Genomic DNA, 26,701 nt, shown 5'->3' with positions numbered 1-26,701 from the left:
ATTTATTAATTTCGGCGTTAACAACAACAATAACTGTCTTCGTTATTAAAACACACACATATTTTTCGCACAACAATTTGCCGGCCAGTAGAAATATACAAATGTAAATGTCGAAATAATCGGGAGTGCGGCCAAGTGACATCATAAAGCACAAGTGACGGAAATTGTTGGCTCTGTGTCGTGGCCAAAAATAAATGCAAAAAAAAAAACAGAAAAAAGACGTACAAAAAAATCAACATTCAAATAAAATAAGAAAAGAAACAACGAATTGTACTCCACAGCATAACAAAAATAACGACAAGAACAACAACAACAACAACAGCAAGCGGTAAAATCAGAAACAAGCACACAGCAAGCAGCCAGAAAACTGCTGTTGGCCAAACCAAAACAACAACAACAACATGACAAGCTGACAGAGCGAAGTGAGAGCTAGCCTATCTGCGTGCGAACGTCGTAAAATACCGGGCGGCTGCTGTGTGGCGCCACCTATTGTAGTTCACAGAAAGAAGTTTACATTCTGCAAATTCACAGCTGATGTAAAAGAGAGGCTGACAGAGACAGAAAGAAAAAGATAGAGAGAGCGAGTTCCATTACGCAAATACTACAGCAAAAAAAAATAAAAAAAACATTAATTATCACTGTAGAATAGAATTTACTATCTTAATCTATGATAATTATGATTGAAATACGCTAAATTATCAGTTGGTACTCTTCGGCCGGCATATCGTGTATACACACATACATACACATAACCCATACACGAGTTGCTAACAACAAATTAGCGGTTACAGTTAAGGCAATTTAGAATCGTATATTTTACAGTTAGCAGTCAAAATATGTACAAATTGACATGCAATTGAGTAATTACCAAAAAAAAAGACATCATAAAGCTGGTAATTGCTCATCTGCATAAATAAATCTAGATTTTTTAACAATATTGAATTGAGAAAAAAAACATTAAATGCGACTGGGGGATGTTCTCTTCATATCCTTTTTCTCTCTCACACACAAGCACAAACATGTACACACACAAGGACAGCAGCTGCATTTTGTTAAACTGCACTTGATGAGAGCCGTCAAAAGCTCACCAATACCAATGCACACCACCAATCTTTGTGTGTGTGTGTGTGTTAGTTGAGTGAACTGTCGCTCTCACTTCGCGCTTCTCACCTCACCTCACCACACCTCAGCGCTCCTTGACTCTGTCAGCGCAATGTCAACGTTTGCGTTGCGGTGCCGGCGAGCGGTATAAAAATAACTTGGCTTCTCCTCTTTCTGCTCAGTGAAAGAAAGGTGATCAAAGGTGATCGTGATGCTGCCGTTGATAGTGAAAACAGAAAGCTAAGGCTGTCTGCCAACTAGAACAATAAACAAAACACAGAACAACACAGAAAGACAGAAAGTGAAATACAAACAAAAACAAACAAAAAATAAAAACAAAAGGAAAAGGCATAAAATAAGAATATTATATATATATATATATTTATATATATAGTAAGCTATATTGCACAATGGCTGCGATTAGCGGGAAGGTCGACGCGGAGACCTCGTGGACGGAAGCGGAGTCGGCGCTGCAGCAGCTAAAGGCCACAAAGAACAAATCCAATCTGTTTCTCATCAAATCCTACAGTTGCATTGAGAAGACCAGCCGCAGCAGAAACAAAAGCAACAACAACAACAACAACAACAATAGCAATATTAATAATAATAATAATAAAATTAATAATAAAAATAAGAATAATAATGAAAATCCAACGAAATTGCTTAGTTCACCGGACATGGAACCATTTCCGGACATTTCCTCCCTGATCCTCGCCGATGAGTCCACGAAAAAGCAAAAAGCTCGCTTTAAGCTGCAGCTGAAAAAGTTGCCCAAAACGAAATCAAAGCGAGTCAAAGCTGAAAAGGAGCAACAGGAGCAGGAGCAGCAGCTGGATAAAGATCGGGAGCTGGAACTCAGTGAACAGGAGGTGCAACTGTTGCGTTGCAATGCCCACGAATACGAGGAATTGCTCGAGCATTTACCACACGCTTCACACGCCTCGTTGCCACGCCCCCAATCGCTGCCTGGCAAGGTGCAGTTCGATGCTGCCGCCGTGGGGGCAACCTTGGATCAACCACACCCATTGCCCACGATACGTCACGGCGGCAACACACAGCACATCAAACGCGAATCCTTTCTGCGGCAGAGCTTACAGTCGATCCGGCGCAGCTTTGGCTCCCACAAGCACTCGTCGAAGCTGTCGATAGCCAGTGGTGTTGATGCTGGTGGCACATTGAGGCCAACGTTACCATCGCCGGCGGGCTCATCGAACGCGTCGTCATCCTCATCGTCATCATCGACGTCGACAACGTCTTCGACGACCTCGTCGTGCTCCTCCTCGACGGCGATCAATTTGCTGAGCAGGGCTCAGGCGCACAATCACATCCTCGACGAGTTCCTGCCAACACCAGTTGTCCTGCTGCTCAACGATGATCCCGCCCACCATTCCGATGTCAGCGATGCCGTCTACGTGGCAAAGAGGTAAGCTCCACTGCCTCAGCTCAACAATCAACCATCAACAAATAGAAATCATTCTTCATTTCCCTTTCCCTTGCATTGCAAGCTTGCAAAGCTTTTCTTTTTGAGTTGATCCCTGAAATTGTCGCCATTTTGAATCAAGCTCCATTGGCAGCTGAAGCTGTATGCAAGCTTAAAGCTCTCTCGCTTAACTCTTCCTTTTCCAATTGGCATTGATTTTGACACATATGCAGAGGAGAAGCTTTTCAATTATTTGAACAGCAGCAAATCAACCGGATGTCTCCTGACCCCGTCCGCCTCACCTGCCCCCTTCTCCTGCAACAATAAAATAGCTGAAACACAGCTGAGCTCATTTTGAGAATTGATAGCCAATGTCAGGCATAGATTTGCATTTGTTGTTGGACACTTTTACTTTGCCAGATCGGATGAGCAAAACGACATTTCGATAATGACAGCAACAGCAACAGTAATAGCAACAGCAACAGCAACAGCAACAGTAACAACAGCAATGACAACTACTTCCCAATCGCCGTCCATCGATGGGCAATTGAGAGAGCGCTGCGAGTTCCGATTTGCATGCAGCCAATGTCCGCATGAGCGATTGACCAAATGCGGCATTGATCAATTGACAGTTATATATACATATACATATTTAGATGTGTATAGATACAAAGACATTATGCCACAGACATATTTGGTGTCACTGAGCATATTTGGCATCTGTCTTGCTGCAATTGCCCCGTTGCCAAAGTTGAAACAATGGAATTTCCCATGACGTCACAATAAACAATTTAACTCTTTTGACTGAAGATAAAGGTACTACAGCAAAAAAAAACAATAAACACGTTTCGAAAATAATTTAAATGATTTATTATTCTTAATGACCCCTTTTTACTAACCGATTCAACTTGATGTGATTCCGATTATAGTAAAAATTAAGTATATAGATTAGCTGATTCCGTTTTAGGTAGATGATCAATGAACAATCCATCTACGATTGTAATACAAATAAAATATGTAACTTTTATGTAATGCAACAAATCTGTTCAATCTCAAATCATTCTGCGATTATGCAAAAATAAATTATATAACTTTTATATACTTAACCGACTCGATTCAGTTCAGCTTTGATCAAGTTACATCTGACGACATTTTAAGATGGAAATTTACAATGGACTTTCAGATAGTCTACTAAGTGTGTGTCCATGTGTCCATTGAAGTATGGAGAGAGAGAGAGAGTCTGGCTTGGGGGTCTGCTTGTCGGAGGGGGAAGAGGGACTGGATGGCAGCTGCTTCGTTTTATTATAAAAGTCCATTAATACCCGTAAATATAAATGAAATCTGTGTGCTGAGCTGATAGTGTGAACGTTCAGCTAGAGATAGGCATTGTAGTATACATATATATATATATATATATATATATAACATATATATATATATACCCTAGGGGATACACCAACACCCACCAGACGCAAATGCAATCTGTGCAATTGAATTTTGAGATGCGTGCAATTTGTTGTTGTTGTAACTGACGACATTGTTGTTGTTAATGTTGCCAGTGTGTGTGTGTGAGTGTGTAAGTGTGTGAGTGTAGTTTGTGGGCGATTCACTTCACATGACAAAAATAGTGAATATTTATTTCGAGTGCATTCACGTTGATTGAATTTCCAGTGCATTTTGTTGTTATCAGAGGCGTCGTGCAATGAACGAACAAGTGGGTAGCCCAAGTGGATACACCCGCTCTCCAATCCCCCTCCAACACACACACACACAGACTCACACACCTTCCCCTTCCGCAAATGACAGCGATGATAATATTTTCACTCAAATGGGTCAATTGTTCGTTATAGGTTTCGAGTTTCATTTGCAATTTGTTAAACAACGACAAATGTTCGTTGTAAATTTGTTGAGTTGACAGCCGGAATCAATTAAATGCATTCATTGTATAAAATTAACATTATAAATATTGTATACTATACAAACTATGCGTAAGCATAAGCATAATAATGATTCCAACTAATCTGTAAGATCTCATTAACTAGCCTTAACTTGTGATCTGACATTGGACAGAGACGAGCAAAGTCAAATTCAAATAAGCTGCAAGAGAGAAATCACGTCAGCTATAACATTTAAGAGATCCTTAAAGATCATTTAAATATCGATTAAGCTTACATCTCAGCCAGCATCAGCTTTGCAATTCGAATGAAGTCTCTTTTATTAGGCGTAAAAAAAGATACTTTTCACTAGACAGTTGTGATTAAAGCGTCTTTTTCGCTTCTGCTTTGATATTTGAGTAAGCAGAATTGGTTTTTGCTGTTAAATCAGCACAGCAATATAACAAAGAAGTAAGAAAACAAAGAATCAAGGAGAAAGCTTTGATCTATTGAACGCAGTGCTCCAGTTATAAGTTTCTAGGAAAAATATTACAATGTATATATAGAAGAACAAGCGTAACAAACAAACGACAAACAACAATCGGCAAGCGGTACACTGAGCAAAAAAAACATTACCCTCCATTTATGGCATATTATCATAAAAGGAATATTTCTAAAAAGTACAATTGTAATCAGAAAAAAAAGTAATGAAAGTTGCTCTTTCGGCTGATTTACCACTAAAGTCTAGTGAAAAAACCTACAAATCGGGAACGAAAAGTTTCGAATTTCAATCGCCATCAAAATACTAATGTTTAATAATAATACAAGCAATAAAGGAGCTGATAAACAAAGTTTATGAAACACAAAAAAAAAAAAACAAAACTTGGAAATGAGACATATTTTTGAAAATTTTACAAAAATCCACTCTGGACTTAAGAAAAGATAAATACGTGTGACAATAAAGGCAATAAGTTGATCGATTTTCCTAATTTATGTGTGTTTTGATATTTTCTTTGAGTGTAGGCCCGCCAACACCTCGCCGCGAGCAGCACTCCTCTGCTACGTTTGGTTAAGATTAGCTGTTGCGTCTAAAGATAATCGCGTTAATTTCGCATTTAATGCATTCGCACTCGCACTCGCACTCGAAAACACCCATCAGCGAGTGTTACACTTGATGTAAACACACACACACAAACACACACACACAGTGGCACACACACAGACGCACACACATTTATTGTGCTTGATAATGCCACAGAGCACATATCACCCCATACCCCATGCCCCATGCCCAACCCTCTTCCCTTACCTTGTTGCTAATCTTACCCCAGGCAGCCGCGGGCATCAGTTGAGAAACACACTTCACATCCAATTGACCGTAAACCGCTGTGTCTGTCTGTCTCCTTCTCTCAGCATCTCTCTTCCGCTCTCCCTCTCCCTCTACCCCACTCTCTCTCTCTCTGTCTCTCTCACTCGCTCTCGTTCTGTCTGTGTGAGTGCAAATGCCATTGAATGGATTTTAATAATTTCACATATTTCAGTTTGTCAGTCGACGTCGGGCGGCCCGTCGAATCTTTTGACCGCAACTAAGAAACATATATACATTGTAAAATCGAAATATTTAAATACTTGCACTATTTACAAGAGTTGCCAAAAGCAAAAAGCGTCCCAAAAACGTACATTGGTTTTTTGATCATTATTTTTTTGGGCATGCTGAATTGTCAAAATTGATTTTTTGGTCGTAAGTGAAAGTGTTTTTTCGATACAATATTTTCAAACTGAACGAAATAAGTTTCAAGCAACATATATATACAATACATAATATAATATAAATGTATATATATATATATATATAAGTAAAAACGATTAAAAAGGCAAGCTTTAAGTCGAGTTAATTAAATGAATGACTTATGGAGCTGTGATCTGTGTGTGTTACAAGTTAAAACACTTAAAACTTGTTGAACAAGATTTAAATTTGATTTTTGAATAAACTTTAAGATGCAAACAATGATACAAAGATCAAAAGATCAAAAGATCAGTGCTCTTTGGCGCTGTATAAGAAACAAACTTGTAACATTCAAAATACAATTAATAAACTTGCTTTTGTAGTATATTTTGTATATATGTATGTAGATATAGTCTAATCTATTTAAATCTTACTAAATCCCATCTTTCTTGCTCTTCTCGTTGCAGGTATGCATTCAAATTTTTGATAAGAACTAAACGAGTGTAAAACGCACGCCGAGTCAAGTATCTTTTTTATAAATAGCATATATATATGTACATATATGTGTAAACCCTGATTTAATGCCTTCTATTATATAATTGAAGTGTGAACCGGTTCACAGCGACTGTATACAAAACAATGTAGCAAAAACAACAACAAAATTATCAGCAAGTGACAAACAAACAAATAAACAAATATAAACACACAGACGAACAGACGGACAGACGGACAAAGTTAAGGCAACTAAATTGTCGGTAATTATATCATCAAAATTATGAAAGAAAGAACGCTGCAAAATATTGCCACAAATCATTTTGAACTTTGTGCTAAACCTTATATAGTATATACCTATATAAAACCTATATATATCTGTATAGTAATAAGGCACAACGATTATGGAAACATTTGCGTCAAATCATTAGGAATGCCAAAATCAATGGATTGCTTAAATGCAAAGATGACACGTAATATATACAGATATATAGAGATAGAAAGAGAAAGAGATACAGACACAGAGATGGAGAGACAGAGAGAGAGAGAGAACGTGCTTAGAACTAAACATTTAATATCTGTGTAACATAGGCAAACAATAGCTATAAATCGTTGCCTGTGTGTATATGATAGTATATATATATATATATATATATATATATATATATATATATATATATATATATATATATATATATATATATATATATCTGTGTGTGTGTGTGTGTGTGTGTGTGTGTGCCTATAATGTATACAGTTCAGTTTTGGGGGGCAGGCAATTATTTATGATATAGCGAATGTGAACTTCAAAGCTGACGCAAGAAACAACAACAACAACAACAAAAATGGCTAATAATTTTGCCTTTAACTTGTATCTTTTTTATACGCTTGTAAAAGGTATTATTATAAGTTTTGTGAAACGCTTTAAAGAAGACACCTCCCATCCCATAAAGTACATAAATTCTTGATCATCATCACTAGTCGAGTCGACCATCTGCCTTGAATAGTTAATCTATCTTGATGATACTTGGTATAGTGTTCATCAAATGAACATTTTTTTAAGTTATTCATTTGAAACAATAGCTTTTTCTGAAAATACAAATATTTCTTAGACGGGACGATTTGAATTTGGTTCTGGAAGGGTATGCAATCATCGGTGTGTCCAACAAAGCCCATCATTCTTGTTTTGTTTGCTATTCGTTGTGTTTGAAAGATATATGATGAATTATTAAACATAGAAAAATGTATTCCCCACATGTACATTTAATTATTTATTTATTTACTTAGGGATAGAAATTTGCAAGTCATCGGTAGAAATATCAAATTCGATCGATTCGAAAATAAACTGTATTTCCAAACCAGCCAAAACAGCCTGATTGTCAGCAATAAAGCATTGCTATTACCAACATTGTATTTGGCCAGACACAATTTCCAAATGGATTCCAAGCAAAAATCGTGTTTCCCCATTTAAATGCAGTGCTTATGCAAATCGGTTCAGTTTTGACATTTTAATAGCTGTGTAAAGTTCAAAATATGGTTTATATGTATATAAATATATATTTTTGTTTGTTTTGCAAATTTTATTTTCCCTGTCACAAGTTCGATCAGCTGTATCCAACTGGATAATCAGAGTGTTTTATGATTGATAAGCTTCTTTTTTAATACCAATTTAATGACTTTGCCATATTAAATATGTACAAGCAATTTGATACCCTACGTCAGAAAGGTTGTGACTGTGTGCTAGGGGCTAACATGCTTGTGACCAAATGTTTTTTATCGCAAGCTTATCAGTTGCATGTATATAATCCTAATCAGGCCTGTCATTCTATATTTAAAATCACTTTACGGCCAGACACCAAATTAATTGAAGATAATCAACTGTTGATAGATTAACAAAAGACCCAACCAGACACTTTGGCATAGGGTATCCGTTGACCAGGCACACTCAAATAGAACCCGAAAACTAGCTTCTTGTTATATGACTTTGCCATATGTACAACCGCTAACCTGTTAGGGAATAACCATTATATTATTGCATTGTCATTGATACACGTGTACGGTATATATATCTGATATATATATAGATACATTAATATGAATCACAAATACTGTTTGGGAAAAACCAAAATTGTTTGTTAAAAATTTTCATACGCAATATGCTGATATTTTAGTCAACTTTATAAATTGTGAATGATCGCAGAACTTCTCGTTTCGTATTCCTTTCTGGGCGTCCATAAATTCAAGTTGTAATTCTTCTGAAATTTAGACGCTGTTCTATTTTTTTGCTGTAGCTTTGCGGGGGTTAGTGTTCATAGAATTTCTCAACAGATTTTTTCCGTAATATTTACGAGCGACGTCAAATGAATACTTTTTTTTTGGCGTACATTTCCATTTGCTCGAGAATTTTCTATTTTTCTATTTTGTGTGTGTTTGCTTTTTTTGTTGTTTTGTTTTTGTTTTTTTCGTTTTTTTTTTTTTTTGGCACAGCATTTGATGTTTTCTATTTGTAAACTGTGCAAAATTCCGAAAACTGTTTTGTCAATTAAAAACGGCAAAAGCATTTGACTACTAAACTGTTTATTTCATGTGTAAATTGCATAATTAATAAATGAGCATGGGGGGTGCTAGGGGGAAGGTGAGAAGGGTGCGGTGGTTGGGGGTCCACTGTGGTTACAATAATTTAGTAGCACAATTTCCGTTGGAATACAAATCGCGCGATTGCCAAGTGTTATTTTCTTTCTTTTGCTCTCTTCTCGCTCGGCAGGGGGTGAATCATGGGGCGAGTGAGTGGCAGAGGGGAAGAGGAAGGGGGTTGGAGGAGGAGGAGGGGGTGTCTGCCTGAGACAATGTTGTCGCCATTTAATTAGTTGCGTGTCGACAATTCCCCCCCACTCCAGCTGCGTTCCACGCTTATTGCCGAGAGGCATGCAATTTTTATGCTGACCTGTCGCCTGTGCCTTTAAGGGCGGTGGAGTGGGGGAGACGGAAGCAGTGGCAGACGTCGCCTGAAATGCTTTTTGCATTTTGCGTTGCATGCCCCCGCACACACACACGCACACACACAGGCGATTGCTCATGCCACATGCCGCTTGCCACACACAAACAATGGGTTAATAAACTTTGACCTTGCGCGCAGCTCAAGCAATGCAATTCAATTTCTGTTTCTGTTTCTGATAGGCATGACACTGAAAGAAACCATTTAGCCTTGGCTCAACAAATAACGCATTGTCATCAATGATAAAATATCCTATATGCATTTTCCACAAGCTATCAACTATATCTTCTATTCTATATACTATACACTATCCACTTAATGTGTGTGGGTTGCACTCTTTAATGTCTTTCGAGTGTACGTACCCTTATGTGCACAAGTGGTCGTCTGATAAATGATACTGAAATGGCCAATTCGTGTTGCATAAGCCACTCAGTGGCCAAAGCCAGTCTCTAGAAATCGATACCGCACTACCCTCTGCCCTGCTCCTCTCTGTTCTCTCTCTCTCTGTCGCCCTCCCCAGTTAAGCGAGAATGCAATTCGCCAAACAAATTCAGGGACAGGGCCACGGGAAACCATGAGAACCACAGCTGTGGCTGCCCAACGTGGTTGGGCGTGGTTACTCCAAAAAAAAAAAAAAAAAAAAACAATAAAAAAGAAAAAAAAACGTATTAAGTTTGCACTGTTCTTGCTGTGGTTCCTTGCGGTTCAGAAAACTTCTTAGCACTCGGAACTTTTAGATAATCATATTTGTTGGTTTTATGAAGCGGTTCACGAGCGGTTTAGCGTCATATCTTTGTAGCTATTTGAGCAATCCTGCTGAAATTTGATATGCGAGGCCAATCTAAAATTACCGCATCACTTAACAGTTTTTAATCACCATCTAAAAACATTTAGATAGAGAACGCGTACATATTTAATATTTTTTGAACCGATTCAGAGCAAATAATTATAAAAATCTAATTTTCATTTCATCATATATATATTCATATATCTCTTATTTAGTTTCTTACATATAGATCAAACATATTTAATATTTTTTGAACCGGTTCAAAACTGGTTCAGGACGCTTCTTAAGCTACCTATGTCAAGTACTTGGATTTGATTTGGAAATTCCTGCAGGAATGTGTATATACATCATACATTAGGCTTCTATTCTTGCCGAAAGTGGAATAAGCATACTTCATATTTTGTGAACCGGTTCAAATGTGGTTTCAGTGGCACATTTCTGTTACTATTTGAAACACAATGCTGAAATTTAATATGCATAGCATTTAAAAGGTGCTGAACTGAACTGTGTAGGCCAAGTGTGTGTGTGCCTCCTTCAACTCTGGCATTGGGCTGAGCAAACATACATATATATGTGTATATATATATATGTATATATTTATATATAGGTGTATAAACTTGATGCGTCGACGTTTTCAGGCAAACAGTTAGCGTCGTGTTCTTGTTCTTGTGCCATGGTAAGCAAAAGTCAATTGCCAGCTTAGCCAAGTAAATGGCGAATATTCGATTCGAATACACACGAATCGCATGTGAATCCATTCGTTGTCGACTGTATCAAATTCGCACATGTAATACTATAAGACTCATGGTATAAGGCGGAGGCATGCGACTGACCTGACACGCTGAATTGTGTTTTTTATCGCCCATAAATACATATATATTTCTCGTGTGTTTGTGTTTGTGTGTATTTTAATGCTTATCAAAGCGTTTAACGCTCATTTGCGCATATACATATATATATATATATATATATATATATATACAGTACTTAGTTAGTCGTGCCTGTTCGCACAAACAAACAGACAAACACATCCACAAACAAGTCCATAAAACTTAATTTAATTAAGCTATCAAGCAGCGAATTTGACGCACATCCAACTTGGCTGCTTATTGTTGTTGTTTTGTATCTGCAAGATACTCGCAGGCAACCACCAATTGCACGGATTATTTTGTTGTTTTATTTAATGCTCGACTCTGCAACTCATCCGAGCAACGTTAGCCATCTCAGCAGCCAGGATTCGTCGGAAGTAGAGACGAAATCGGGCGAAAAAGGTGATTTTACTCAAGGCCAGGTACGAATCATTGTCCTTTAGTTAATGTTACAATGCACAAAGTTTCTTAAACGAATGAGAAATGGAACGCTTGAACTTGAAATTTGAGATTTCAAGAAAATGAGTTTGGTCAGAAATTCTTGGTAGGAAAATCGATTTTTTTTTTCAATATAAGAAAAAATCTTTTGACTGATTGGTTGATTGATCGAAGAGATGTCCTATAGAAACAACAGATAATCTAGTATAAGAATAGATAACAATGGGTTTCCCAAAATAATGGAATTATAACTTTATAATATGAAACCCACAACTATATTTTGTAGTATTAATATCCATTAGCGAAATGAGTGAGAGATATAAAACAATTTTTAGAGCCATATTATATATTTATTGCTAGTAAAGTCTTATAACAAATTATAGGAAAACAATTACAACTGAAACTAGCAATTTATTTGATTCAGGTACAATTTGGTTTCTGACTAACATTTAATAAATGCAAATTACGTTTTACGACTATTTGGAATTGTAATTGCAATGCAATGGAAGTGCTTACCTACGGGAATGCAACTTGAATGTGAATTGTTTTGATTTCCCTCTCTCTCTCTCTCTCTCTCTCTCTCTCTCTCTCTCTCTCACTCTCTCACTCTCTATCTCTCTCTCTCTCTCTGTATCTGTATCTGCTATAATTAAAAAAATATATAATAGATAAACTCCAAATCCAAACGCAGTACCATTTCCCTCCTCTTTCTTTTTCACTCTGTTAGTGTGCTTCTCTCTCTCTCTTTCCCTGCCTTTTGTCTCCTCCATCCGGCTGGCTAGTCGGAGGAGACGGGCGTATTCGGATGGCGTTTACGTGTGCATCCCAGAGCCTCGTAGCTGAGCAGTGATGTGGAGGCGAGACGTGAAGTGAAGCTGGACCGAGGACTGACTTGTGGCTTATTGGTGGGTGACTTGCCCACTTGGATGAGAAGCTCGTCGATGCGCTCGGTCTTCACCTTGATGATGTTCTCCATGTGGGCGAGTCGCTTGCGGTTCGTTTCAATTATCAAATCCTTGGCTTGATTGTCACGGGCCATATTCTCGTAGAGCGAATAGAGTATCATTTTCTGTGGCACCTGAACGATGCCGTCGCCCACCTGTTTGTTAACGATCACCGTCTTGACCTCATCGTTCTCCTCCCAGATCTGTTCCTGGGCAAGGATCGCATTGCGTGACTCCACCACACGTTGACGCTTCTTCACGCGCATTATCTCGCTAAGTAAGACCTCGGCGGCGCCATGTGCACCCGTCGCGAGCAGCAATATGAACTCGGGATTCATTTGTAGATTGAACTTGGAGAGCACCTTGTAGTTGAAGGCCTCCCAATTGGCCACCTTACGCTGTACACTGCTGCGCTTCGGAAAGTTGTTGAGATCGACGAGACGCGGATAATCCCGCTTCATCATCTCCGCCAACGGCAGCACATCGGAGAATTCGCGTCGAATTCGCGATGCATTAAACTCATTCTGTTGCAGCCACTTGTGCACCTCGGCAATCTCCTCGTTGCTCAGACTCTTGCTGCTTATGGTGTGCATTCTATTTCTGCGCACTACCATATCAATCGGGCACTCGATATCGGTACTGCTGTACATGTATATATATATGACAAATGATATATATATACATATATATATATGTGGTGTATAGACACACTCTCGAGCTGGGTGCTTATATTGGTGCTCGGAATGTTTGTCAGCAACTGAAGTCAGTCTCAGAGTCTGCTCTGCTCTGATCATTAATGTGTCAATTTCATATTGCCAGAAACAGTTTCTATTCGAAAAACAGTCAGCATTTTCTCGAAAAGCATTCTTGTTAATGATAGTATTACGTACGACACTCGAAAATGTCTCGGGAATCTATCTAGTTAAATCTTTAATCCTCAGAATCTTATTTTTGATTATTTCCCCAGCAGGCCAAGCTAAAGCTGAGCTTTCTCAATAGTTTACATGCATTTGATTTGGGCCTAAGCTGTTCTCGAATTATAAACGACAATTTAATAAACTAGATCAATTTTATTAAGCTTTTCAATAATGTAGTTTTTCAACAAAAATTTATGCACAACTCAGTGGAAAACGCAGCAGAGTTGTGGAAGTCAGAGCAGTCCTACAGATACAACATGATTTTTATTTTATTCAATTGAGGGCAACCAGTTAGCAGTGGCAAGATATTTGATCGACTGCCACCTGCTGTTGCATACAGCTTTTAGCGTCTTTTCAATGCTGCACAAGGAAGTTTTCCTTTCCTTTGTTTTCTTTTTTGTTTTCTCTTTTTGTTATTGGGCTATTGTTGTTCACCTCTTTGCCAGGTCAATTGTAGATCCTTGCTACCTCGCTGCCTCTTGTTGTGGCCTGCAGCCTCTGTGCGTTTCATCTTTAGTGTTTTGTCCTTTGGTCTGGCGACGCTATTGCCTACAACGGAATCCATTGCCTTAGCCGGAGTCTTGCTCACCGGTTGCGACTCGGATCCCGGCTTGGACGCTTCGTCGTCGTCGTCCTGCTCGGCGCTAGAGTCTTGCGCAGCCTGCGCTCGCCGCTCCGCCATCTTTTGGATACGCATCACGCTGTACAGCAGCAAATCGACGGATCCGGGCACACTGCGTGCCACCCGTACCATCTGTTCGCGTGTCAGATGCAGATTGAGACGGGCCAGCACCCGCTTGTTGAAGGACTCCCAATTGCACAACTTGTTCTGCACACTGTTCCGCGGCGGATAGTAGTTGAGATCGATCAGTCTCGGAAAGTGACGCAGCATTAGGCGTGCCAGCGGATGGACGTCCGTAAAAGAACGCCTCAGATTGGATGCATTGATGCGATTATCCTTTAGCCATTGGCTCAGCTCGTATTGCTCAATCGAGCTGAGCGATGTCTTCTTCAAGCTACCAGAATGTTTCGGCATTTCTTTGACTGTTTCACTTCAGTTCTCTCAATTTCAATTAACAATTTCGATGTTTAGTTTCCCACTTTTCAATTAATAATTTAGATCGTTAGTTTCGTCTTGTTGCAAAATACACAAAAAAAAGCACGTTTTCAAAATGAAATTTTAAAATGAATTCCAATTTATCTTAGAAGCAACTGCTATCGAAATAAAGCTCAACAGTTTGACGCAAAATCCAAAGACTTTTTATTCTTTTATCTAGTTCAGTTGTCAGAGTTGTTTTGTCTTTAATTTCAAATCACTTTAAGGGTTACCAAAACTTACAACTTACTGAGGATTGCCAAATTTTGAATAACAACTCAAGATGTTTTTCTTAACCTCCAGTTGAACTTATTTTGGAAGGTCAAAAGAAAACAAGGTTTTATTTTCTCTTTTTCTGAAATAAATCTGAATGCCAAATAGCTAAGCATTATTTTTCTGTCTAAAAATAATGAACTTTTACAGAGGCTAGTCATATACCAAAATAGTATTTAAAGTGTGTCAAATATAGCTGCAATAGCTGAGATCTTAAAGACAGTTGAGCAATGCCAAAGACAAGTTCTGTCTGTTTACCAAAAACATACACACATTATATATTCGATATTCCATTCTATACTATATATTCTATATATATTTACATGTATGTTAGAAATTGGTCAATTAATAAACTAGCGCTGCCTTAATTAGTTTGCGTGCGGTTTGAAATATTAATACGTCGAATTCCGGTAATAATCTAGATGAAAATGCACAAAGTTGTCATACATAAATATAGAGTAAATATATATTAGATAGAAGGTCGTCTCAATTATTGTCGCTTAAGTAATCCGATATCCGGCAATCATATCTTTGAACCGAACGAGTAATTGAAATGTAAATAAACTGTCATGAAACTACTGTGAACTGCACATGGTATATCTAAATAGAGTAAAATAGAAAGCAAGCTATACCCTATACATACATACATACTCTACTTGATTCAAGTAGAAAAAACTTAACAGATTATCAAAAATACCAAGAACAGTTTTTATAAACGGCTTTTAATCCTTTTATAGAACACACAAATTTAAATAAAGTTTGTAGTTTTGTTCTTCTTTGCAATCAATCTATCTTTTAGAATGATGCCAGCTTAAGATTTTCCATTTTAAATATATAAATTCTTGAATTGAATTTTTGTTTTTCACCTCCAATAGATTTATTTACTTAGCTGTAAGTTGTACACATAGATATGTATTTAACTCTACGACCAACTTACACACACGCACACAAATATACACACACAGACACACACTCACACATATATATATATATATATATATAGATTTATATACACATAGGTATGCCGTATATTTCTTGTCGCTGAATAGTTGAGTTGTGAGCGATTCTTATTTTTTGCGTACCGCCTAAATGCATGCAACAGTTTTTTTTTGTTCGCTGCTTTAAACCGCACAAAATTACTCATGCGCCCCGTTCGCCGACTGTTTTTGGCTGTGGTTTGTTTCTGCAGATCGACAAGCAGTGTGCTTTGCAACAACAATAGCAATATTGGCGCCGATGAGCGTGCAACAACTTCCATGGCACCACCACAATTGTCGGCAACATCTCCAACTCCAACTCCAGCTCCAGCAACAACAGCAACAACAACAACAACAACAGCACTAAACGAACAACAGCAACGGCAGCTGCAACAACAACAAGAGCTACAATTGAGACGTCAGCAATATAGCATAATACAGTTATCCCTGCCAGAGACATTTGGCCCACAACACAGGTGAGTAGCAATAGTCAGGCCAATTGCGCTGTGTGTGTTGGTGTATTGGTGTGTGTTCGTGTGTGTTGGTGTGTGTTGGTGTAATTGCCCCAACAATTGGTATCGATAAGATAGGCAACAGGCTGAGGTGCAGTTAGCGGCAGCTGGCCACTGCCTGTGTTGGCCACCTGTTGCTCGAGCAGCTTATCAATAAGCCATTCGCGTGTTACTATTTCTATTTTCTTTTCTTTTTTTTTTTTTGCTTGTCTGCTGCTACTCAAACAGGCTGGCTGTCTGGCAGGTAGGCAGTCATAGGGTTTGTATTAGGGGGCGTGACTGTGTAGTCATGCGGTATTATAAATGATAAAGACGAATTGTTTCGCAGAATACATCAATAGATCGATTTTATTGAACAACATAGATTACCTGGCACTATCACTGGCAGCTGCAGCAGCAGCGTTATCAAAACGCACACAGGCAAACCAGTCAATTGCTTTCTTGAAGAGTACATTTCACCGAAAGTACTTCAACGCGTAACGTCGCTTTGCATTGGATTGCATTCTTTTAATAGACAGCAAAGATACACTTGAAATTAAAAAATTGTTTAACCCTCAACACGCACTAAATTATTACTCTCAGTTGCTAATTTCCATTAGAGCATTCACTACTACGACTTACTCGTTAGTTAATACAATGAATTGGTTGAACTCATCATGAATATGCTACTATTAATTGATAAGTAGTTGATAGTATAAAAACTGTGCCAACTCTCGTCGGCATTATGAATCATTTGTGACTGTCCAAGTCGGAGTTGGTTACTCATTACTATGTTATTTGGTTTAGCTGAGTGTTAACAGCTTGCTTATCACTCAGATCAGATAGTTGATTGAACCGTCAAATGACACATTCGAATGGAAACTCACTCATTCAATCGCTAGTTTCTCACAGCTCAAAAATGCTTTTATCGAGCAGCAACAACATGAAATGGCACGTGTGGCAAACACACAAGTCGGCTAATGTTTATATAATCGTACACTCAGCAAAAAACGACCTGACTTAGAAAATTTGCGTTTTTTTTTTATAGAAATAATTTCTAAAAATTAGACTGGCTTGCCTTGCCCTAAGTCAAGCATCCCAAAGGTGTTAATTTTCCTAGAAATAATTTCTATTATTAAGAAATGCATTTGAAAAAATCAAGGAAAATTCCTTTCTCAAGTTTAGAAACAAGTAATGAAATTTGTATTTCTTAAATTAAATGAATTTATACGCTTTAAAATAGAATTATTAATAATATAAGCAACAAAAAAAAAACCCGGAAAATTTCCAAATCTTAGAGAAATGTGACTTGCTTGAAATTAAGGAAAGAATGTCGCTGGCTTCTTAAAAAATATACTTTCTGAATAATAAGATGTGTTACCGAAGAGTATGGTAAATATGTTAAATTCATGTTGATTTTTCCTCCAAGTGTGTATTATTTATGTTTGAATTCCACTCGAGCTCAATTGCATTCCTGTTGTTCTTCGCTCGACTTTTGATAAAGCCACATGATTCATGGCTCACATGCTTTCACCCCGGGGGGAGAGGTTATGAAGGCCTCCAATACAGTGCAATAAAAATTGAACAGGGTTGCTCGTGCCACACACTGCTGTGCCCACCCCTGCACCCGCCCAGATTATGTCTGGGATGACTCAGGGCCACTTGAGCAGGCTGCGAGTTGTATAAACAATTAAATGTCATACACATGATGGTTTAATCTATTTACGATATTTTACTGAGGACTCACTGGACGCATTGATGAATCATGCGACGCACAAGCAACCCCAGCCAAAAACTATTGCCATTTCAAATATATCTAACACCCTGCCGAGGTTGTGACACAGACACAGACACAGACAGTATTATTTATTTTGCTATCTACAATGTTTGAAATAACAAATTCCATTGATAATGCAAAAAGACAAAATGCTTCAGCTCTCTCTCTCTCTCTCTCCCTATCGTTCTCTCTTCCTCGCTCTCTCTCTCTCTCGCATTAATTTCTCACACACTGCTTTGCTATGTATGCATAATATGCATTATCTGCCCACAGTGAATGATATCAGTTAATTAAATAATTAATTGACACTTCTTTCGCGTATATGAAACAAAAACAAAAAACAAAAAAACAAAGCATAAAGTGGAAACCACAAACTGCGAACAAAATACAAAAATTAACAATTAACTAATTGCGTTAGAACTAAGTGCTATCTTAAGGCGTCTGCAATCGTAAAAGTAACGAAAAACAAAACAACAACGAAGAATAGACTGAAAATAAAAAGCAAAACAAATCACAGTGACATGTACATGGAATACCCTGTAAAATATGCTATTGTATAATAGGGTATTACTTTTATACTCATTACTACTATTTATACTATTGCCTATAAATGTTAATCTAATAAAGTTACAATAAGGCGAGGGTATAAAGTCAGTTAATCAGCTGCTTTCTGCTTATCTTCGTCGCTTTTGTTGCTCTCCCGTAGAATGCAGCAGCGTAGTGTAAGCAATCGGTGAACATCGCTGATACTGCCGCTGCTAACGTCTGCGTCGACGCTTCGGTATTGACAATAAAGAGACCAATAACAGTTGGCGCGCTTCAGTAAACGTGAGACGCTGGTGACGCACGCACACGACCACCGGCGAACGGCAATTGATGATGAAATAAGCACCGTTACCGGTTATCCAGTTTCAGTGTTGAAAAGCTGCCATTTGCAAGCACTTTTTTCCATCATTGGTGCAGCATTTAGTTTTAGTTTGTGTATTTTGCATTGCGTGTGCAACAGTTAGCAGTTTTTTTTAAAAATATTTTTATTGTGCCTAACAAACTAACAAGAAATGCAAAGCTCGGATAATACGCCGGGCAGCTGTGACCGTCTCAGCGTCACCTTTGAGCAAGATGTGCTGCCCATCGATGCTGAGACATCGACTGAAATTCCAATACGCAGCAAAGTGTCAAGTGAATCACCCGAAACTCCCACGGTTGATGACAACAACAACAGCAACAATAATAATAATAGCAGCAACAATGAGAATCCTTTTAATGAGAGCCAAGATTTTATTAACACCACACATCCACCGGTCGTCAGACGCCGCAAGAACACCAGCACACGTCAGACACCAAATGGCACACGCGATCGCAGTTTTGTCCATGCGGCCGGCGATGCTGTCGTCGGCGGAGCACGCAGTGTGGCGCGCACCATCAAGCGCATGTCGCTCATCGAATCGAGCAGCAGCAGCAATAACAACAACAATAACAGCTCTGCAAGCAGCAGCATGCGAGAGCGCACTCTGAAGAAGAGTCGCACGCAAGATGGCGTCGATCGTCTCAAGGCGAATGCCAAGCGTAAAGAACACTACAATTCCACGCCGTAAGTCTACAAACAATAAACCGAAACTGAAGCGAATTCGCGGCACTCTTTGCTCAATATCTACTCAACTACATCCTCAGTGAAAAGCCTGCAAAATTGAACTTTGGTAAAAGTAGAAAGAAAGGCTTTCTTACCATTTCATACATCATATATAACTAAGTGTTCTCGTATAAAAACTAAGAACTGGCAGAGTTAGAAAGTTTCTAATGCACAAATGTGGGAGACTTGTTGTTATTGCTAAAACTCGTTTTTAAAGCGTTTGGCAAAACTGGACCATTTAATCGTTCATCCCAACTGCCTTAAGCTAAGTGATAAATATGTTAACATTTTCAATTTTGCATAACAAAAGCTACTGAAGTATTTATCCCTTATTATGCCCGTCACAAACTAAATTTCTGCATAGAAATTATAACAGAGATCCATAAACATAAAAAACGATAGACTGGAGAAATATCTCTTAAAATATTGTAATCAAATATACAATTTATAATTAGTACACTGCATATCGTAAAAGTTCCAATATCAGAAAGTTGTACTTTGAGATCGGTTCATGAATAGTACACGTATACTTCTATAAACGCTATATTTTATAGCTTTTGTGATTATTTCTCAAGAGTACGAGCATATTTCACAAGCGCTTTTAAGCAGCACTTTTGACATCACCCCTCCCGACAACCCATTGTCACCTGGCGAACTTTTGACTGGCTACAAAAAAAAATAAATAGACACGTAGATAGTTAAACAGTGACAACACAACTTTGGCTGGAAGATGACGCAACGGTTAGTTAAAGTTAAAAACAGTTTAACAGTTGCTGAAAGACTCCATAGACCAACCAAGCCAAAGAACTGTGAGGTGACCCCTCGTTGGCTTAAGCATCGATAAGATATGAAACAAACAGATGGCTTCGAGTTTTACCTGACACTCATTACATCTGCAGATACATAAATGGAAACACGTAGGTTGCTCACCTTAATGAGCTAGGCTGCTGCGTTGAGGCTTTGGTTGATTCACACCTCGGTTCGTGGTATAGATAAAAAAAAGAAGAAAATTACAACAAGAAGAGCAAATATAAACTCGGCACACGAATGCTTATCATTAAAAATTCTATGAATGTGGAAGATAATATAACATTAGATCACTCCGATACGAGACAGCGTGGTTGGAGGGAGTGAGGGAGATATAGATTCCAACGTAAATCTTTACAATGCCCCATGTAAGCTTCAATCATAAATCGATCCGATGTGTCCCGATACGCACTGTCAATATATCAATGTATTTAAGTTTATCAGTTTAATAACACTCTATATATATATATAAACATGTAAGAACGGTCGTGTGAGTCGAATGAGATCGATTACGATATACCCTGAACCCATCCACGCAGCAGCTGTTAAATATATTCCACTCTTATTGCCAAGTTTCCCTTACAACTTACAAAAATTTGCACACCCAAATGTAAGCAGAAGTGAAAGTGCTCAGATTTCTTAAAGACAAAAAGACAAAAACAAGCCCAAACAGAAATCATCGGCTTGCGCCAGACGTCGATGAAGGATGCCACTCCTCTCCTACCTCAAAGATGTATATTCTAACTCAATAGACGAATCGATATAGCCATGTCCGTCTGTCCGTTTGTATGAATACGTGTATCTCAGAGACTATAAGGCCTTGAGATTTCAAATATAAGCTATCTTTTATTTATTTTAGAATATTTCATTTCATTGATAACTGCCTCCGTTTCGCGAATATCGATACATATTATTTTCTGATAGCAACGAAAGCCACAATCTTAAAGACAGAGGCTTCTAATTGATATATAACGTGCATTGACAACTGCCCAAATTTCATCAAGATCGGATAAGACTACAAATTCATTGTACACTTTTTACCCATTTTCAATGGGTTCAGGGTATAACAAGAAAGATCCGCTATCTTTGGCAGACCCGCAACTTCTGACTGACTGACTGACTTCTAATTGTTCTATTAATCCGTCTTTCGCATTATTATTTTTATTCTTTTGTTTCAAGTCTGTTACTGACTGTGAACGGAATAGTCCAACTTAAAGCCGAACCCATAAAAATACATGGTTTAGTTTGGCTCATGTTCCAGTTTTGTATACAAGCATAGATATCGGAACTTGTTTCGATTATCATTATCATAATGCGCTGGGAATACAAATCTTATCGGTAAATGTACAAATTTGTTTATTAGCCATGATGTTTTTTTTTTTTTAGTCAGGCGGTGGCTAACACCTGGCACCTGACAAACTGTTCGTATCGCATTCGTTTTTATGGCCACACGCACAAGTGGCCTATTAACCAAACTGTATGCTCTGCATTTATTATTACTATTCCTATTATTATTATTATTATTGTTATCAATATTATTATAAATATCTCAACTTCCCGTTCAACTTAGTTGAGTTCATTTCGATAAGTCTGTGGCCATGGTCTGAATTGTAATCTTTAAGATGATAAAGCTATCACATTTTAAGGTGTCTGCCTGAGATAAATTCAACTGTGAACTAAACATTGCGATGCAATTCGCATTCAGTCACATATATATATATATATATATATATATATATCACTGATGTTCTTTTGATATACGAATTATTTATGCATTTTGCCATTCCTTGCAAAGAGCCAGAAAATCATAATTTATTTAAATATAAAATAGAGTTTTTGTGTTGAATACCCTTACAAAGTAGATGATATACATTCTTGATCAGCATAAATAGTCGAGTCGTTATATTGTGATACAGATATACTCGGCTCATAACTCATAACAATCGTTCGTCGTTTTCTCAATTATATAAATTATTATAAACTATTATTATTATTATGAAATTCAGATCTGATCTGCAAGGTTATATAATCTTGAAGCTTTGCCGTTCCGACTTATTTGTCCATTCATGTCTTTAATCAATGACTTCGTCTTCTTCGACGACTATATCACTTGCAGTTCCTTGCCGCAGAGCTACATCAGCTACATTGGTCCGCTGCAGTCGAGCGGCAGCGCTCAGGACCTCGCCAGCAGTCCCAGTTCCAGTCCGAAGAGCAGCCAAAGCCAGGGTCAGGTCAAAGGCGGCAACAACACGGCAAAGCAACACGAGCTGCAGCAGGCCTCGTCGGTGGCAGGGATCTCAACGTCAACATTAACATCGGCTACCGCTGCTGTCACCGGAGCAGCAATATATTCAATAGCGAACGGCGTCGGTTCAGTTGTCGCAACGCCGCCCGAGAAGGAGAAGAAACGCAAGGAGGTGTCCAGTTCGCGCGTGAAGAAATTCCGTCGCCACTTCTCGCAGGTCTCCAACGATGAGCACCTCATCAATTGTAAGCACTAGCACTCCACTCCACTGTGAACAATCTTCTTGTTCTATTATATATAATTATCTATTGCATTATATTTGATAAATTAAATATAATTTTATTTAGATAAGTTGCAAGTATGCGTTGCATTTACATTTGGTTTGAACTCTTTGCAGACTTCTCGTGCGCATTGGTTGGCGACATTCCGCTGCAGGGTCATCTCTATATAACGGATCAGCATTTTGCTTTCTATTCCAATGTCTTTGGCTATGTGACCAAGGTGAGTTTGTTGCACGATAATCGCATATAAAGTCTGACAATATGGTAATTACAAATAGGTTGTCCTTCCCACGTCGTCGGTGACAAGGATCTCGAAGGAGAAAACGGCCAAAATAATACCGAATGCGGTGGGCGTGGCCACAGCCGATGAGCGTCATGTCTTTGGCAGCTTCATCAGTCGAGAGGCGGCGTTCCGCTTGATGTGCGCAGTTTGCCCCCATTTGAATCATGGTGCAGAGATACTGCTGCCCAAGCCGCTGGCTGAGGAGTATCTGATCGATGACGAGAGCAGCTGCTCCATCAGCGGCAACGAGAGTCCGCCCCAGCTCCATGATCCAGCAGCAGCAGCAGCAGTCCATGAGCAGCAGGCATTGCTGCGACAGCGTGCAGGCAGCGACAGGCATCCCGGTAAGTGATCACTCTCTCTGGCAATGACCGACTAGATATACCCTATTTTAATTAACTCATGGGCATATTCCAATTGTGGCTCTCGCCTTGGCTGTCTTTTTGCTACTCCAAAGTTATTCCAGGGCCAATTAAACTAACCAATCTTTCTCTTCCATTGTAGAAATGCAGTCAAAGAGTTTGCTGAATGATGATATTGATGGTCCGATAAATATACGCAGCTCTGCGCCACCCGTTGTCCACTACAAGGACTCAATGCCACACCATTTATATCAGCTTAGTTCACCCGGCGCTGGCAGCAGGCAAATCTTCACATCCGCATTGCCTTCCGTGATGGGCAGCTCGGGCGCATCCAGTTCGTCATCGCCCATTACTGTTTTGGGCACGGGTGTTTCTGTGGCTGTGCCAACTACTCCAATTAACACTGGCAACGCTGCAGGATTAGATGCTGCCGCTGCTGCTGCTGCTAATGAAAATAATGCTGAGAATCCACCGCGCTCCCGTTGGAGGATAATCGCAGCATCGGCCCGCACACATCTACCCATGGGTGGACCGGCGCTGACGGAGCTGCAGGTACTCTATTTGGGCATCACATTGGCCGTTATGCTGGCCCTATTCTCTGTCTTCTTGCTCTATCGCGTCCTCGACATTGAGGCCAAGTCCAGCCTCTACAATATGCCAGTCGATTTCAACTCGGTAAGGATCTCTCTCTCAGCAAGCATTTCCATGTTCTCACTATATATATATATATATCTCATTTGTTTAGCGAGGAGGTGTCGATGACGACATCTTTGCGGAGGCGCTGCACTGGCAGAAGAAGCTGCAGGAGAAAACCACAGCTGAAGCTCAATATATTTTAGCCAAGAATCTGGAACAAATATCCAAGGTGAGAGAAGGCTCTTCCATAAATATGCTGTGAGAGTGAGTGAGTAGAGTGTGGAGAGTATTAACTACTAAAGAGGATCAATCAGACAGAGTGGAGAGAGCTCAATATTAAGTTGTTAGACACACTTGAATAGTTGAGCCGGCTAACTAACGGATGGGAAAGTTATGGCCATCAAGACAAAGAGAGTGAAGAGAGTCAAAAAATGAAATGATAAGTTTTCTTTCCCATTGTCGCGGCAGTTTTTGCTATTGCTTTAAAAATATTGTTTTGAGTTTTGCTGGCACAGCTGCTTGGAGCAATCAATTAGATAATCAGACTGGCCAATGAATAGGCTATAATTTTATCAGTGCGTTAAACGTTTTGCATAATCTTATCAAGTGTTGGCCGGGTAGACTTTCCTGCCAGCTGGCTGGCGGTAATCGTATATTTGTTTTGGTTTATAGCACATTTGAAGAACCATAAACAGCCCATAAAAATGAGATACTATCGATAACAATCGAAAATACATTGAAAGAAAAATAATAAAAATAATTACTAAACCATTCATTTCCTTTCTTTCGCTCTTATCTTATACGAAACAGGTGCGTCGCAGTTTGGAGACGCTCTCGATGCTGATCCATGACAGGAGTACTGGTTACGCCGAGTCTCTGCCAGATATGAACTCAATGCCCAAGGATGCGGTTTTCGCCAGCGATGCTAGTGACTGATTTAGATTTTTATTAAACCCCCTGCTACCCATCACACTATCTCTCTCTCCTTTTTTTTACTTAACTTAAGCTTAAGTCGGATCAGAAAATCGGAAAAACAAAATGCAATTGAAAGAAAGCAAAAAGCCCAAAGTAAACAATTTCATATAGTCATATAGTCCATATACCATCTATCTAGATATCTATTCGCATTAATAATCATCATAATTATAAATGAGATCATAAATAACTGAAAACGATTTCACACTTGAAGGCGTCGTGAATTATTATTATTATTTTTTTTATAATAGACTTAAGCTTAATTAAATATGCATCAAGTCGTAAATTGAATTGTAATCAATTTAAATGTATAACTATTTGCCCATAGGGGATATGATATGAGTGTAGTATAAATGTATGTATAATCTATACCTGCTTTTGCTCCCAAAGGATAAAATAGTATGCGAAAACTCTTTGTTTTTAGGTTTCATGAAATAATTGAAATATAAATGAAAGTGATTATGTGAACATCATAACTAACTAGGCCAAGTAAACCTCATTATGTATGATTTTTTCTAATGGTTTTTTTCTTTCTTTGTTCATACATAAATTAAAATGTGCAACAACAAAATTACTATTTCAAATTATTATAAATTAATCCTGTGATATGCATATTTAAGTTGTTTTTTTTTATTTTTTAATATACATATATTTTTTTTGCTATTCTAAGTTCCCAAAATTATATCGATTAGAAACATTTAATACATATATCTAATTAATTTGTATTTGGATATCGGACGAATTTCTTTATTTTTAGTTTGCATGTTGAAACATGATAAATAAATCAAGAACTGCAAATATCGTAATTATAAAATTCTAAATGTTAATTACATTCATGCAAAGCAAATATCCCATAAATATAGACAACTACATGAACTATATATGCGCTATATATCTTTATATATTTGCATAATAAATATCTAAGTGGAACTACAACTTTTTTATTAATTGGGTATTATAATGGAAGAGGCACTTGTTGCAAACTATGTAGGTAAGTAAGTGTTCGAGATGACCTAGGGAGATGATGTAGGGTATTTAACGAACGAATAGCTGAGTTTTCTTTTAGTGTTATACTAATGAACAATACAGAAAACAAACAGACTTTTAATCTGGCTTATTGTTCTAGCTGCCAACTTGATTAGTATAATTTATGGTATAAAATCCGTGAGTCTAATTACTGATTAAGATTTGTCAGTTACTTTGTTATTTTGATATTTATTGTTTTTTTTGAGCCGATTAACTCAAGATATATACAGATTTATACAGAAGTAGGTTTTTAACGTTTCAGCTCTCTGTAAATTTCAG

The 26,701-nt window shown here is 38.3% G+C and overlaps 2 protein-coding genes across 5 annotated transcripts; one reads left to right on the top strand and one right to left on the bottom strand.

Moving 5' to 3' along the window:
• The first annotated feature begins 1,732 nt into the window (after nt 1-1,732).
• On the top strand, nt 1,733-26,311 carry LOC6565859 (uncharacterized protein YMR317W). 4 transcript variants are annotated; one of them, XM_032738963.2, is made up of 8 exons: nt 1,733-2,524; nt 16,122-16,385; nt 22,731-23,104; nt 23,257-23,360; nt 23,419-23,767; nt 23,928-24,460; nt 24,531-24,650; nt 25,232-25,638. In XM_032738963.2, exons 1-8 carry the CDS (start codon nt 1,779-1,781, stop codon nt 25,355-25,357), a joined length of 2,616 nt encoding a protein of 871 aa, XP_032594854.1. In that variant the 5' UTR covers nt 1,733-1,778; the 3' UTR covers nt 25,358-25,638. The 4 variants fall into 4 exon arrangements, with proteins under 4 accessions (XP_032594854.1, XP_032594855.1, XP_043072172.1 ...); XM_043216237.1 differs by lacking the exons at nt 1,733-2,524; nt 16,122-16,385 and adding exons at nt 5,985-6,001; nt 19,234-19,768; XM_032738964.2 differs by lacking the exon at nt 16,122-16,385 and having other exon boundaries at nt 1,734-2,524.
• LOC6565860 lies at nt 12,322-14,599 on the bottom strand. The gene is made up of 2 exons (XM_001992433.2): nt 13,994-14,599; nt 12,322-13,302 (listed from the first exon to the last, which is right to left on the bottom strand). Exons 1-2 carry the CDS (start codon nt 14,597-14,599, stop codon nt 12,481-12,483), a joined length of 1,428 nt encoding a protein of 475 aa, XP_001992469.2. The 3' UTR covers nt 12,322-12,480.
• Nucleotides 26,312-26,701: the final 390 nt, after the last annotated feature.

Source organism: Drosophila grimshawi, unplaced genomic scaffold (assembly GCF_018153295.1).
Source record: "Drosophila grimshawi isolate 15287-2541.00 unplaced genomic scaffold, ASM1815329v1 contig_848, whole genome shotgun sequence".
In the NCBI taxonomy this organism is placed as follows: domain Eukaryota; kingdom Metazoa; phylum Arthropoda; class Insecta; order Diptera; family Drosophilidae; genus Drosophila; species Drosophila grimshawi.
Note: the sequence above shows the minus strand (reverse complement) of the source record. Positions and strands in the feature narration are given on the sequence as shown.